Here is a 15,742-nt window from a genome sequence, read left to right as displayed (position 1 = left end):
TCACTGCGTGTCTTTTTTTGTGTCACGGACAAAGTGCATTCTGAATTAAACAGGCACGCTCGAGTATCGTAACATTGGATAAAAAGTGCAGGGAACAGTCATTGACATGCACATGCAAATTGGGGGGGGTACGAGGGGGTATACTGTGCACCAGCACCTCTCATTGTGCCCTGGGGGAGGGAGGGGCGGCTTTGGAATACACCAAAGGATGACTCTCTAAGTGGGATTGAAGTTGTGCTTCCACCCTTTTTTTTCTATGGAGATATCCATTTCTATAGCAGCAGCAACAACAACCCGCACAGTGTGTATATGCGTTGCCTTATCAAGACATCCAGTACTCTGTCAGTGATTTTAAGATATGCACAGTATTTATGACTTTTGTTGCTTATGGTCTACAATATATATGTACAATATAAGACATATTTTAATATAACTTTTTTTTGGTGTATTTATTGTGTCACTGGTGAAAGTGTGTCTGCTCACTGCCAAGCTACCAGAGGGTGAGCACAGGTTATCTTTGGTGTGTAACTTACTTGCCCTGGCTAGAGTAGTGGATTCTGCCCAGCGTAGGTACATACCATAGCTAACCAGGAAACCCCCTTTCTAACACATTACATGCTCAATTGTTCATAATTTTCCATGATCATTATTGCTCACCTGCTATGTAGGAGAACGGAATGTAATAAACTGTAATACCCTATAAAATACCAAACCGTATGTGCTTGTACTGATTTTGGGGGTATAATTTGGGGCTCTATCAAACCACCTGTTGGTGAGATGTTCTCTGACCGGTAAAGTCAGATTCCTAACATTCATACCCAAATGACAATAATTTAGTGGGGAGGGATGAGAGACACCTGACAGTTTTCCTTTTCTTCAGAAAGGAGGCAAATCCTTTGGGGGCTCAGGAAGTGTAGTAGCAGTAGCCTTTAAAACAGTGGAGTTCATGACAAAGCCCTGAAAGCATAGTGTACAAAGTAGCTCTTTTAGCAATCCGACATTCATCTTTGACAAGCAGATGCTCGGAAATGCCACCAACACTATTTATCCCTGGAGCAGTGTGTTGCAATACATGACACTTTTTCATCTTTCAATTCTGGACTTAGCAGCTGCTCAATTAGCATCATTACATTCAAAAGACACAAACAACTGTTCAGTAGAATTTACTTCACTTCTCTAGCTGATTTGCAACATCAATCCCCAACTTCCTCCACAATATACTCTAGAAAGGTGAATGTGAACCAGCTTCCAAGTGCCATAAGGGGAAGAGATGAGGTAGGGAAGAAAATATTGAGATCAGGACTGGATTTAGATAGTGACAGAGTGTCTTGCTCTGAGCAGAAGGAATGTGGTGCTACAGGCTGTGTTGATGAAAAAATATAATTCCATCAGATTATATCTTGCATGAACCACTTTGACGCCCCGGCATTTTAAGGGTACAGTTCTTTGAGGTATTACTTGCTTCTCCAAACATAGTAAAAATGCTAATAAGCTCCACGGTGACTGGGGCACAACCTCGAAAAACAGGAGAAGCAGAACTGAACGCTGCTTTTCAAAAGGGTATAGAAGATAACTAGGTGCAAGCATTACAAACCTCTAAACAGGACAGAAACCGAGGAACTTAACAAAACAAACATGAAGGACAAAGTAAGTTGGGTGCGAAGTGGTGTCAACCCAAGGGAACCTTACAATACAAGAGAAGCGACTTGGCAAGCTGTGTAATTCTGACCTCATGGTGAGAAGATGTGACGTAACTGTCAGATCTGTCGGCCTTGGAGCTGGGGAGCCTGCTTCGAGTGTCGGCGTCAGCTCAATATCCTGTGATTCTGGGCAAATAACGTAATCTCCCCGTGCCTACCAAAATGAATATGTCCTTGTGTAACGTAACTGGTACTCATGTAAAGCACTCCAATACCTTTGGGTCAAATTTGTTCTGTACAAAACTGCAAAAAAAAAAAAAAAAAAAAAACCTGTATAGCCGTTGAAACTTTCTGGTGCAGACTCCTCCTCGACTTATGTTTCTCCTGTATCCAGTCCCTAATCCATGTTCCAGTCTCCGCAGGTTTGTCCACCACCTTTTTAACAGACCTATCTCTGTGCAGTTTGTTAATCTAATGCACGTCAATGGGAACTATTTTCTTTGTCTTGGAAGAAAGATGCTGAACCTGTCATGACGAAGACTGAATCCTTATGCTATCAACAGAAAAGTGTAAGATGCACCAGATGTCCTTACTAAGCAATATTTTTTCAACTGTAAACTTTTCAGAAAAACAATCTCCCTTTACAGATGAATCTCAGACATCACCTTTGTAACAAAAATTGGGGAAACCTCAGGACCATCACATCCCCAGAGAATACCATAAAGGGCTCTAAGGTTCAAGAGGTTGGAGATTGTTTGTGTATGTGGAAGACGTTATAGATATTGCAAAAGAAGTCTCACATGGGAGACTTCTTAATTCACTGTGGGTAATGGCTCAAAAGGCGTATTCATTCACCAGGATGAATCGGGACAATCAGACATTTTTCTGTTGGCCCTATTGCCATGAAAAAAAGAACATCCTAATCATGCTCTGGTAGATTGTAAAGAATCCAAGGTAAGTCTGGCGGGAGTCAACTTGCACTCCCTGCTGTTGCAATATGATGAAGAAAAATATAACATCATCCACTGAGCAGCTTGTCAGGTTGATATGCTAAACTAGAGGTTTGTGTCAGTTCTCCAGGTTCTGTGAGGAAATCGATATGCAAAGGTCCATGCCTCATTGTAAGAAAAAAGGACTTTTGCAGGTTTTCCCCCAGCTAATTGCCCCATTTTGGACTATTAGCTACTGTTTTTTTACTTTGACAGTACACCGAGGCCTGCTAACCAGAACTCAGTGACAGTGTTCATTCCCCTTTCAAATTATATATTAATTGGGTGCCCCCAAATGGCATGTTCTGTTCTGACTTACTTATAAGTCCCTAGTATATGGTACCCTGGTGTCAAGGGCATGTAAGGCTGGCTGTCCACAAGGAGCTGCAGCACTAATTGTGCCGCTTTCTGTGTGACAAAGTGAAAACACTACTTTCAGCTGCCACTGCAAACTGAAGAGGCTGTGCATGCACTGCACACACAAATTTGCAATTACCACTTTTGTCAATGTCTCTTAACTATATATATATGTCTCCTCTAAGGTAGGCCTATGAAACCCTATAGCGAGGAGCTGTATATGGTTAAGACAGACATATATTTTTGATCTTTCTATGCAGCAAAGCTCTGAAGTTTCATTTTTTGAGGAGGACAGTTAAGCAGCCTTATACGGTAATAGAGTTAATGGTTGGCACTCCAATGCACATGACTTCTGACAGAGGCTACCTATCTATTCATGTAAGGTATCAATTAAACAGAGCATCAAATTCCACTCAATGGTGAAGTCGACATTTATGTCCAATTTAATGCTGACCACTTGTGCGAAAGTTGCCATACTTTGACCCAGCTAGTACAGTGACTCTACAGAGTCACATGGACTGGGACAGGTTTCTGCCTGCCTGGAGAGATGTGGGAATGACTCAAATGCCAAGAACAAAGGCTGTTGCTACACTGGAGGTGCGACCCGCACCTACAGGATGGGCTGCAAAGGGTGTTAGCCTGAAAGGCACGCATCAAAGAGTGATGCTGTCTTTGAAGGGCCATGTGACAACACTCCCGCGCAGGAAGCCTTTTGTTTCCACTAGACAGGATAGAGCCAGGGTCCAGGAAAGGAAAACCGGTTTCACAGTTTTCCATCAGAATGCTGCTAATGGTAGCCACACTCCCAGGAGTGGGCTACTGAGATTCTTACACTTGAGGAAGAATTCAGCCTTATTGTTTGTGGCATGCAAGATGCACTCTGGAATAGCCAGATGCCACACATCACTGGAACTGTGTCATAGTTAGGAAGGGACCTACTAGCCCTATTGGCTAGTAACCACGTTTTCCCCTCGGGCACATTGCTAGGATATAATGGGTACCCCTGGCACCCATTTAGTACTCGTTGGATTTGGACCAATGACGAGAAAAAAACCACTCTGCACCAATTGGAAGTGCACGAGAAGAGGCTGTAGTGCTGGAGCGACTGCATCTACGTCTGTGTGCCATTCTTGGGGAAAAGTTGATTCCCAGCCCCAATCGAAAGCAGAGACTGCAAGAGTAAATTGGCTGGACCACCAGAAAGGCACTGGGAACATTAAAGCTACATTCCCTGTAGCCACCGCAGCTTTTTGTGCCACTACTGGGCCCGGGCATTTCGACAGACAGTTTAGAAATAGCCAGCAGTTGCATCAGAGTCAGCTTGACCCGTGGGTTTGGTTGTGACCGGATTCATCCACCCCAAGGGACACTGGCCCCCATCAAAGGTTTGGACCAGAGCCACTGTGTTGCAAGAACTAAAGATCTCCACCGGAAGCCCTTTGATCCCTGAATTGTGGACTTCATGGGACCCCGAGATCTGTGGCTGGAGTTGCCCCCACGCAGCTGTGAACCTAGGACTCAACCAGACTTCACCCCTGTGGAACGCAGAGCATATGGAGCATCCAGAGAGCATACTTAAACCGGCATCCCTGAGCATCAGGACCACTCCATATTTGTCAATGGTGGTTGTCCTGTAAAGTTTGGAACTAGTCTTAAATACTCTCTGGTGGCCAGGTAACTGTCCAAAACTTTCTCTTAAGACTCCTAGGCCCCTATCCTGTCGGAGTTGGTCACCCAACCCAGGTCGGAGTCCTTGAACTCAGTGTTTCAAAACTTTTACAAAGTTTTCAAAAAAGTTTGCAAAGATTTGACTTGCCAATGCTTGTTTCCGCTTGATGTTAAAGTTTTATAATGCTTTAAAAACTCACATCTCTGGAAACCTCGAGTGGATGTTAGTCATTAAGGACTTTAAAAATTCACAAAATAAGCTCTATTTTCATCAATTGTTGTTGTGTCTCTTTCTTCTTTGGTGACTTTCTTATTTCGGTGTTTGGTGCTGTTAAATGCTTTACATGTTGTTCCATTGCGAAGCCTTGCTGCTAAAGTGTTGAGCAGAAGTGTTGAGCAGAAGGTTAAGTAAATAACTCTGTCTGAACCCAAGGAGATAAATGTGAGTGTAGTGCACAATAAAGCCCCAACTTCACCTTATAGTACACCCATTTTCTTACACTCATGAATCATGTGCTCAAGTTAAATAATTGGGTAGACGGGTACTGCAGCACTCTTCCTGCTTACGCCACTGACAGAAGGCCTTTTCTCTGAGAGCATGGATGAAGTACATGCACACTAGATGGGACTATTTCGAAAATCTGATTTGAGGAAGCCATTACTAAATATCTGAGATGACTAAGCATTATGGGCTCACCATAATGTTCTGAAGGGCCCTTGGAGTTAAAGAAGTTGAAGGAAAGGTATATAGGAATTCTCACAAACTGTCCAGGAGGTAAACTGGTTGCATGATTTGAGCAAGTGAGATGTACATCACTGTGCCACTCTGGCCTCCAAAACAGGGTTGATGTCTGTCTGGAGGCATGTGGATGATGAGTGTAGGCCCGCTTAGGCTGTAGAATTTGGTATTACCGATCCCAGCAAAGTAGGGGACTTGCAGTAACATGCCCTACTTTAAACACATTTCTGGAGGCCCACTAGTAGTACATTTAACAAAACTACATAGATTGCGGTACTGTTCAACTTGATTATTATTATTCTGGATTTCTGCACTGGAGTAAAGATTTTCAGCTTGAAAACCCTGCATTCTGCTCCAACCCACTGAAGTGAGGGGGCGAATCGGACTTTTTCACAAAGGTAATGATGACGATTTACTATAATGAACCCTGCCCATACTCTGAGTGATCAACTGGGACAAGCGATTGGGTGAAGCAGGAAGAAGCATCATCTCACCAAAAGACTTGGACCATGTAGCCACTACTGAAAGGTAAGGAACAGAGACAGGGATCCAGGATCCTGAGATGTGGACCCAGATCCAGTAATTCTTCCTGTGCTCCTCCAGATGCAGCTGCAGTAAACACATGTGGAGCTCGGAACGTGGAAGCACTACTAGGAAGAATCACTATAGTTCCAGAAGACTCTGGAACCAACAGGCCGACTGGTTCTGCTGCTCAAGAAGTAATTCTCCAATCCAGACAGTGGCTGTGAGCCTCCTTGTGGAGAGGAGTGAAGGCCTTAGGACATCTGTCTCCTGGCGAGGAGCTGTGCGTCTGTCCTTAACTCAAAAGTGCAATGAAGTCTCAAGAATAACAGAGGATTTTGTCTCTGAAGACTTCTCCCGGAACATGATTCTCTTTCCTTGGTTTGAAGACAGTTAGAGCCAGCTTGCAAGCAAGTGGGTGCTTTTTTCCCCAGGGTTACTTGTACCACTTGTATACGGGCAGTGAGGCTGAACTCCACACCGGAAATGTCTATGAAAGGTGCATCTTTATCTCACCAACAAAAAAGAACTTGATACTGCACCTCTGAAAAGCTGGTGCTTATCGTGTGACTCATCATAAGGACTAAATTCAATGTTTTATAAGATCAGTGCACCCTTATTCTGCATGTAACCAGATGTTGGTGCCTAACACCTATGACAGCACAAAGACTTCAGGCATGTACCAGATGACTGTTTCTCTAAGCAAGTAATAGACAGATAATGCAGGCCAGTTGTGGCAAAATGTTTGTGACATGACGTGAATAGCTTTATGCAGAAATAAGGCATCATAGGCTTTCTGAAATGGAGAAAGAAGGCGCTGGAGAGAAAAATCATTAATGAACAAAAAGATCAAAAGATCCAAAAGGAGCCTGGGGCCATAGGACCCCGTTGGGTAGATGCTAAGTGTGAGGAGCGAGAAACAGGCTTCGATCAACACCATTCAGGAGAGGGTCCGGGGGGACTTAAGACAATATTATTAAGCACAGAAAAAGGGATGTGCCGCCTATGACGCAGACTCACATGCACGTTACCTGTAGTCAAAAGCTCTTAACTAAGTCAGATTTGTTTCCTCTCCCACTGCTCCAAGCAGGGTACCCTCAGTGCTGAAAACGGGGAACGAAAACACTACCTAGCAATAACAGAGTCAAATGAACATGAGTAGCGTGGTCTCTCTGGACGGAAATCCTGGAACTCTCAAAGTTGGCCAAATCGTACAGTATTTAGAAAACTTTGTAAGAACGAAAATACAGTAAGCCAGTAAGGACGTTAAGGAGTCTAGGTTAGCCCTTGGTGTGGTTCCACTGAAAAAAGGTTTACAGATTAGCAGGAGCCTAAAGATCGTCATAACATTTAAACAAGACCACATTCTTCAAATCTTAAGACTGATGGCAATGGTTGATGGAAACAATCCAGAAACTCTGACTAGAACACTTATCTAAAAAAAAGTGTGCAGCAAGGCGAAAAGCCCCTGGTGTGAAGAGAAACGTTTTTGGCAACTTCCAATCGTGTAGTAGAGAGGAAGAGAACTGCGAAATTCATCACAACGTGGACACATATGTTGTGTAAAAGGAGTTGCGTTTTATAAGTAATTGGTCACAGATCAGGAAAAAACAAAAGTATTTTGTAATCACGAAATATAACGAGACAAAGGCATTCACTAAAACACCGCACACGTAGATTGGCTCGTTCCTCTTTCTACAAAAGTGCGGACTACGCTTTCTTTCAGTGCTTTAAAGGAACTCCATGGTTACTCTGCCTAGCGCTTTACAAACATTTTAAACAAACAAAAAACAGAAGCGTGTATATATCGTCCAACATGTAGCAACACGCTGACTTACAAGACTCAACCACACAACGCAGCCTCCCTAATCGCCACCACAGTCATAATCCTAGAATAATATACTTTACCTACTCGAAGAAATCAATACCTTTTTTAAAAGATGAGCAAAAACTAAATGCCTCATAGCCATACTCCTAGACAGCAACATTCTAATGAACCCAGATCATTAATGATGCCCTTGAAACGGCTCTTCCGCTTGGTGCAGTAAGTGATAAATAAAGCTGCAATTAATAATAGTGCTAAGACATATTTCAAATAAAAATGTATTCCTCTGGCCTAGACTTAGGGCTGGTTTTCTTTGCATGATCTGCCAAGTATCCACAATATTGTGAATGAGCCTATTTCTCATAGCTACTATTAATGCACTTACATCTCTCATGGACTATGGTCTACCAGAACTACAATGGTTAAACCTAGCTGCACTAAAAACCATTAATCAGTTCCAGAAATGGTGTTAGTGTTAGGAGGAACAGATCAAAGAATAGAAAGTGCATTGCTTAAAAAAACAACTAAGGATGTATAGTGCTTCCATGAAGAAAACAAAAATGAGCGACTATTCTTTTTGCATTACTGTAGCTGCCCGCCTTCCCAAGGAACTGATCAATATCTCTTCAAATTTAAGAAACCAACCGCTATCTCCATGTGCATTGCCCACTCAGCAACACCTTTCGTATTAAAATACAGGAACTGGATTCCTTTAATAAAAAAAATTAAAAAAAGGTACCAAGGTACCTTCTGCTTTCCACTGATCATTTCAAGCTACCTCCACATCTGTCCAGAGTTAGAAGCACCTTCTCTTCTTTCCAACACTCCCAGGAGCTGAATTTACATAACGTGTAATGCAGTGCTGCCTGTCAGGCTCCCCCTTCCTAGTCTTGTCCTCCTGGAAATCTTTAATGACATCATTACTTCTAATTCCATGGAATCCGTTATACGGACCATTGTCCACAACCCACTCACAAATATAATTTCCCCTCAAGCGCTCAAAACTTTTTAAATTGTGCCCATAGTTAATAGGTAAGAACAACTAAAACGAGTAAATGAAAACCCTATTGCAAAAGACTTTCTTTGTTAAACTACTAGAAACAAGAGGCAATCTAAAACAATTCCACGTCATTGAAGGGAGACCTAGTGTATTGTGAATTCCCTACCTCCTAACTTAACCTGTTTAAAACATACCTTTTCCATGATCGCTAGAGATTTAGGTTCTTTGTCTCCAGAGGCCTATGGCTCAGGAAGGCACACTGTGACTAGACTGAACTTTGTCATGAATTTTCAGTTCCCAACAGCTGTAAATACTACAGATCGCTAAAGCTTGCCTACACATCCTCATGGAAATCGAAGGCCCAACCTCCTTGCCTAAAACTTTTTGAGTATAAGGAGCAAATCATTCTTCGTCTCTCTTTTCATTTTACCAGTGGATTTGTTTCCAACTTAGAAAAATAACCTTCAGTCCAGCCTACGCATAGGTGCCAAGTTCAGCTTCAACCAGGGGCAAGGGCCTCACTGCCTAGCCTGGGTCTTATCTCAACTATCTGCCCACACCTCTTTTTATTTCCAGATCAACTTAAGACTTTTACACAGACAGAACTGAAAGCCCAAGCATGCACTACTACCTCGTGGGCAGAGACTTTTTTCGACTCTTCTATGCGTCAGATATAATCTTAGTTTCAGATCCATAGGAGCAAAGGACTTCTGCAAGTCAGAATTGGAAATCTGACTCTCAGCTGCCTCCTGACTCGAGTCACCCTCACCTGTCTATCTACTGCACGAGTACATGTTCCAACTAGATCTCACACTCTCTAGATCAATTCCAGGACTAGATGTATGCATCCCACTACAAATAAAAGCTCATAGCTGAAAAAGAGTCAGGCTCTTACCTTTTTTGCCCAGGTCTTAGGTTATCATTAAGGAACCAGACTACTCTAGTGACTGGGGACCTGTTCCACAGTCAGACCATAAGCCATCCAGTCTTTGTTTGTATCCAGATAATTGTCAAAATGCACCACCCCTTAGGAGCAGAGGTAATGGTTATAGTATCAGATTCCTCTGAGTAACTATGAAATGGTGATCCATCTACAGATGCAATACATCCACAAAACGGTCACAAAACCAGAAAAAACGATACGAGATGGACAAAAAATATTAATACAAACTGATCCACCAAAGTTAACAGTTTCACAAAAGACACATATGCACCTTTAATTTGTGGCCCAGGCTAAAGTTTTTTGTTGTTGTTAAAGGGCCCACTTAGGCTGCAATGTCTGTTTATTTATGCCGAATCACCCAACTATTTACTCTTGGACTGGCCCTTGACCCAAAGGGTCTACGGAATGCTTTCCAACCCTTTCATGAACATTACCCTGTACCAGTAGCTCTGGATTTGCATCTGGAAGAGCAGTGATTGAAGACTAACCTGTTCAATTTAATATGCTATTTCGTTATATACTTTTAACATTAAGGTGACATTGAGTTTGTGTTTTCTTAGAATATTTCATTTTTTTTTTTTTTTTAATCAGTAATGGGCAATTAATTTAAGCAAATCAAATAAATAATTCATTAAGTTAAAAAAAAAGTGAATATCTCAATAGGAGACTGCTAGCTATGTCGAAGTAAGGCACAACCACGGTTATAAGGAGAGGAGGATGCGATTTTAACCGTACCTTGCTAAAATCTGGAGGGGGATTCTTGCCTCGGCACAGATTCGAAAGAGCCCACACTGCGTTTCTAGTTGTCGTCAGCCGAGTTGCGTTTGACAGAAGCCTGTTGACAAAAGAAACAGTTAAATTAAATTTGTAATACTGAGCATCTAGAACTTCAGGAACTGTCATTTGTTCATGACTGGATATTATTTTAAAACACATGACAAATGAACCTTACTTATGTACCTCGAGTACCTAAACCCCTCCTTCATGTTACTGCACACCCCTGAAACGTTTGTAACAGTTCCTGATACTTTGTTCTGCAGACATATGTAGTGAGTGCACACAACGAGACACTGTCAACAAATCAAGCAGAAAATGGAAACATCATTGTTTAATGACCGCACCGCACTGCCAGACGCACCAGGCTCCACAAGAGTAATTCATTTTTTATATATTTTTTTTCATCAATCTCTTTGCTGACGATTGCGTCAAGCAACAGGTGAAGATCATCTATCTCCCCACCAACCTGGTGTGTTTCGGGTGACCAATGGCCCTTTCCCAAGTGTTCACTGGAGAATCTAATTGAAATAGCCTTAATAAGAAAAACATCTTAACTGAGGTTATTCGGTCAATTGTCAAAAGGCATGATTCGTTTATCATTTTACCCTTAATTAATCACGTTAATTTTATTTTAACAGCATGCAACAGTCTATCAATATATTAAATTAAGCAAACGTAATGTAAGTGAATCCCTTTCTTGCAGTCAGGAAAAGCATATGAATTAATTTTTAAATCACATATTTGCTTCCGGATAATTGTAAAAATGTGAAAATAAATTATTTTCTTAAGTACATTTTTTGAAAAGCGTAAATACACCAGCTTCAAGATGAAGGTTCCTTTTAGAGGAGTGTGAAATTAAAATTCCACATACAGAATTTAGCACATGTGACGCCCCTGAAACTTCGAAGCACAACTTCCCTACAGAAAAATATAAACTAAAGAATTTGTAATGGTAGCGAATTTATTCCGAAAACACTTTAATAAGTTTCACAGCTTCGCCTGCAAAACCTATTTTTGACAAGCAAAGCACAGAAAACACATTTAAAAATATTGCTAATATAACAATTCCAAATAACTCAAACTTAACTACAAAGTGATTACCAAAAAAAAGTTGCTAAATGTAACTTACGAATAAATGTTACTAAATAGACAATACAGTAATGACTTAAACCGTGTTCCTCAGAAAATAGTTTAAGAAATCGGATTTTAAAATGGCTTTCTGGGAGCTAGTGGTTATTTCGAAAATTATTCCAAACACAAATGTGAAACAGAATTAATGGGATACAGTAATTCAAAGATTGAAACAGAGAGATATAGATAAAAGACTGAACATTTTCGTTTGCTTGTGACAAGGTCACTTCCGGGAAACAAAAAACCCTGGCCATTGTCTCAGGGCTAGAACAACTGTATCCTTGCTGTGGCAAGGGATATATTTATAGCCGTAAATCTAACAAAGAAACCGATGCGAGCAACGCCACAAAGAGGCATTAGGACCCATCCACTGCAAATTAGGAAATAAAGGGGCAGTTACGAACAGCCACATAGGAAATATTCCAATAGCCCAACAATTTAAGGCCGATTGAGCATGACCTTTTATAAGGGATACGAGGGAGTTCTCTTTCCAAAATAATTTTGAAAATAGCGGAGTCAAACAGTGAAAGTTTTACAGCACAATTTCACAAAACGTTATCTAAAATCAGTAAGTTTTAAAGGCAGTAAATTAATATAATGGTAAGCATATGGACACGACATCTAATCATTGCAGTTACAGGGTACTTTACAAATCTTATTCCCACCCTCCGGGAAGATATCATACTGTGTGAATGAGTGTCATTTTTTTACTAACAAAACTGAGAACATTTGCCAAATGTCTTGTGTAAACCCCATTGTGCACTTAATTCACAAGGCTCAAAAGCCCCCTGAGAAGCTCCTAGCTTACATTAAAGGGATTATTTCTTAACAAGGTTAGAGCTTCATGTAAACATATGGCTTAAAAGTGACAAAGTACTGGAAGATTTAATTCCTTGGCTTTAACTAAGTACCGTTTTGAAACACTGATCACATTCTGTCTAACACTGGTCAATGCGTTGTGAGACAAAGGAACATTTTCAAACATGCAAATGCTACTTAGCATTGTCTTTCTCTAAGAGGACGAGGCTGCTTTTAAAGCTGAACTGTATCATCTTTCTTATCAGTCATGTTATATTACTGGGCTTAGACATTTGAAAAGAGCTTGGATAGATAGCTATAGGGTACCAAGGCACCAAATACTAGAAGTAGTGGATAACATGACTACACGATGCAAGGAGATACTAGAGATTATAGGTTAGGGTTTAAGGAACAACATCATCTTTATATCTATCTTCATAACATACTCGTCCACAGACTTCTCAAACAATGGGGAAGGGCGTTCCAAAGACATGGAGGTAAGATCCACAGCAAATAACCCCACGGCTTGGTTTTCCTTTATTTAGGCAGTATCAAAAGGTGGGCACCAGAGGATCTCAAGGTTAATAGAGGCATGTGGGTGGTTAGTTCGGAGTGTAACAGCTATAGAAAACCTGATTCACAATACAAACTACTTTGGAACACACCCCTTGAGACACTGGAAGCGAATGCCAACGAGGGCCGACATGAGATCCATTTAGTATGATCGGTAAGCAGGCTGGCACACTCTACAGTCTCTTAATGGGTGAGAAGATGCTGTACTAAACCAAGGTAGAAGATATTTATAAAATACAATAGGAAAAGCACCAGAACTTCCAAGGTACTCACACACTGCGGGTAGCTAATAATGGAATTACCTTACACTGTACTTCTTGTGGAAAATAATATGCCATTAACCCTGATGATATTCTAAGTTTTATTGTCAATCTTTTGACTAAAAGGACTAACTTGGGTTGCTGGAGTGCGGTGCCACAACATTTTGTGCCAAAACGTGGAAGCTCTATAACCATGGATGTGAGCCTGCAAACAAAATCATAATGTTTGTGGTATATCGTTTCATCTTGATGCGGTCCAACCCGGTTTTAAAAACCTGCTTACATTTTCCAAGATTATCTACAGCTCTATCTGAGGCAGGTGATAGGTGTAGACACCTGGATTGCTAATCTGTGGGGGGGGGGGGGGGGGGGGGGGGCGCGCTTGACAGGAGCAAAGGCTGAGCTTCAACACAGTCAAACCATCTTCAGAGTTCATCCAGTACATTTGCAGCAACACCTAATTAAGATTAAAGTAAAGAGGTAAATCAGTTACAAACAACAAGACATAAAATAGAAACAAAAGGAAGTTGGGAATCAGACGTCAGACAATTATGAAAAGCATCCATTTAAAAAAACGGGAATTTTTAAAGTCAGTGCAACTTTAAGGTACATGATCCATCTTGCAAGGAAAACTAATTAGACAGTCTGCAGTCCTGTTGAAGTTCTGAGCCAGACTGCAAAAAGCTGAGTGAGAAAACCTTAAGCTGTTTAAATTATTTCTTCGTCTGCTACACTTTGGTCGATTTTGTTATACACAGATTATTTAATTAGAAATGTTTAGGAAGCGGAATTCATCTGCAGTGCAAAACATGGAGCTACATATACGGAGTGCTCCTTGGGTGGATGCATTGTTCACGAGGTCTGCCAAAGCAGTTTCTTAAAGCAAAACGCTCCAGATGGGTCGATATAGAACATCATGACTGCTGGGGAGGCACCTTAATCAGGTAGCTTCAGCAACTTGTCCCAGTCCATCAGAGATGAAACAGTCTCACCTTTTAGGACTTTTATGAAAAGGTATTTTGCTCCAATTCACCCCAAAACTTTGTAGACTGTTCTCTGGATACCACTTGTTCCCGTGGGAAAAATGCTTGCTTCAGACTCCTGATAAGGGCCACAGCTAAAGATCCAGCTCCAGGTACTGTGGCTAGCTCTTCTTGCAGAGATTTCTTGGATCGTTTTCTGTAGTGAACCAGCTCAGTTTTCTTGACCCTAAGTATCATCCAGATTCAAATATTCAACAGGAGCTTGAGTCTTTACTCAAGACAGAAACTACAGTACTTTCTTTTAGTCCTTTGAGATACAACCAGCAATCTGAGGTGTGAGTAATGGGATCAGGGGCCTTATAATGGTGCTTGATTGTTTTTTTTCTTCAAATGACCCATTAGTGAGGGTTAGAATTTTCTGAGTAAATCAAAATTCCCTAACAATCTTCGCTTACCTTTCTCAAAAGACAGGATGCTGTTCTTGTGCCTTTCCAATAAGGCTTTATGTCCCATCATTCTAAGATGGTGTAGGGAATCCTTGTTTAAGATTTTCTCACTCTGTTGCTTAGCCTCACCCAATGCATCTCCCACTTGAAGCATCTTCATGATCAGTCTAAAACCCAACCCTTCTTGGCACCTCTCAAATATCTTCCCCCAAAGAGAAAGGTTGTATATCATTAGTTTGCCCCACAACATTCAATGGATTCACTGAGGATGTACCCTCTGTACACCCAGTAGCCACAACAGATGAAAGGAATCTCTGTGTGAAAGTCTGCATGCATGAGCAGTCAAACTTCCCTTCAGACCAGGATGTAGTGAAAGACTGTCAGCCACTGGTATGAGTAGGCTTTTGATCACTGGAAGCCTGCTTTTGGTGGACAGCGGTCAAACAGGAGGCAGAACTGCGGCATACTGTCTTAGGAGCGTTTTTGATCTGCATCCAAGTCACATCTTTCCGTGAGTGGAAGGAAGTGCGAGAGATGCTTATTAATTATATTCTTTGGGGAGTAGAACAATGCTGCATTTAGCCAGCAGGTTAAAATGCTTATTTAAAACAGACAGATCAAAACAAACTCACCAAAGGGCATTTACGTACAATCTTCAAAATCACACGACTGGTTTACAGTGCACATGCTAGGCTTTTACACCACGTGAGTCGTGACAGACTTGCTATGGCCCACCTGGAATGATTGACGTTTATGCGATCTGCGTCTCTTGAGCATACCGTTTTGATGAATTTACAGAAAAGTCAAAAGTATCAATTAATTTAGTCCTTCCACTTATGATGTTTAACAAAAGGTAAATGGAGTGGGGAACCATTTAGCAGACATTCATTCACTATTGGACAAATAACACAAGCTATCCAGGACCACAAAAAAGGAGAACATGCGTAAAAAGATGGGTTATTTTTGTTTTACAACAGATTAAACAAAGGCTGCTAGAATCAGAATTGGTTATAGAAGGGAATTCTAAGGACGCCATTAATGTAACTAATGGGAATAGTCGTGTATCAAAGAATAGGAGTCAGCCCTGTTGA

General features: G+C 41.3%; 1 protein-coding gene across 2 annotated transcripts in view; it reads right to left on the bottom strand.

The window, feature by feature from the left end:
- The window catches only part of KPNA5 (karyopherin subunit alpha 5), a 248,537-nt gene that overhangs the window by 100,712 nt on the left and 132,083 nt on the right, over nucleotides 1–15,742 (bottom strand). For both annotated transcript variants that reach the window (XM_069235362.1, XM_069235361.1), the window contains exon 8: nucleotides 10,419–10,518. In XM_069235362.1, coding sequence (XP_069091463.1) covers nucleotides 10,419–10,518 — 100 coding nt within the window. The remainder of the gene's footprint in view (nucleotides 1–10,418; nucleotides 10,519–15,742) is intronic.

Source organism: Pleurodeles waltl, chromosome 5 (genome assembly GCF_031143425.1).
Source record: "Pleurodeles waltl isolate 20211129_DDA chromosome 5, aPleWal1.hap1.20221129, whole genome shotgun sequence".
NCBI lineage: Eukaryota > Metazoa > Chordata > Amphibia > Caudata > Salamandridae > Pleurodeles > Pleurodeles waltl.
The sequence above is the reverse complement of the archived record's forward strand: the minus strand, read 5'-3'. Positions and strand labels throughout refer to the sequence as shown.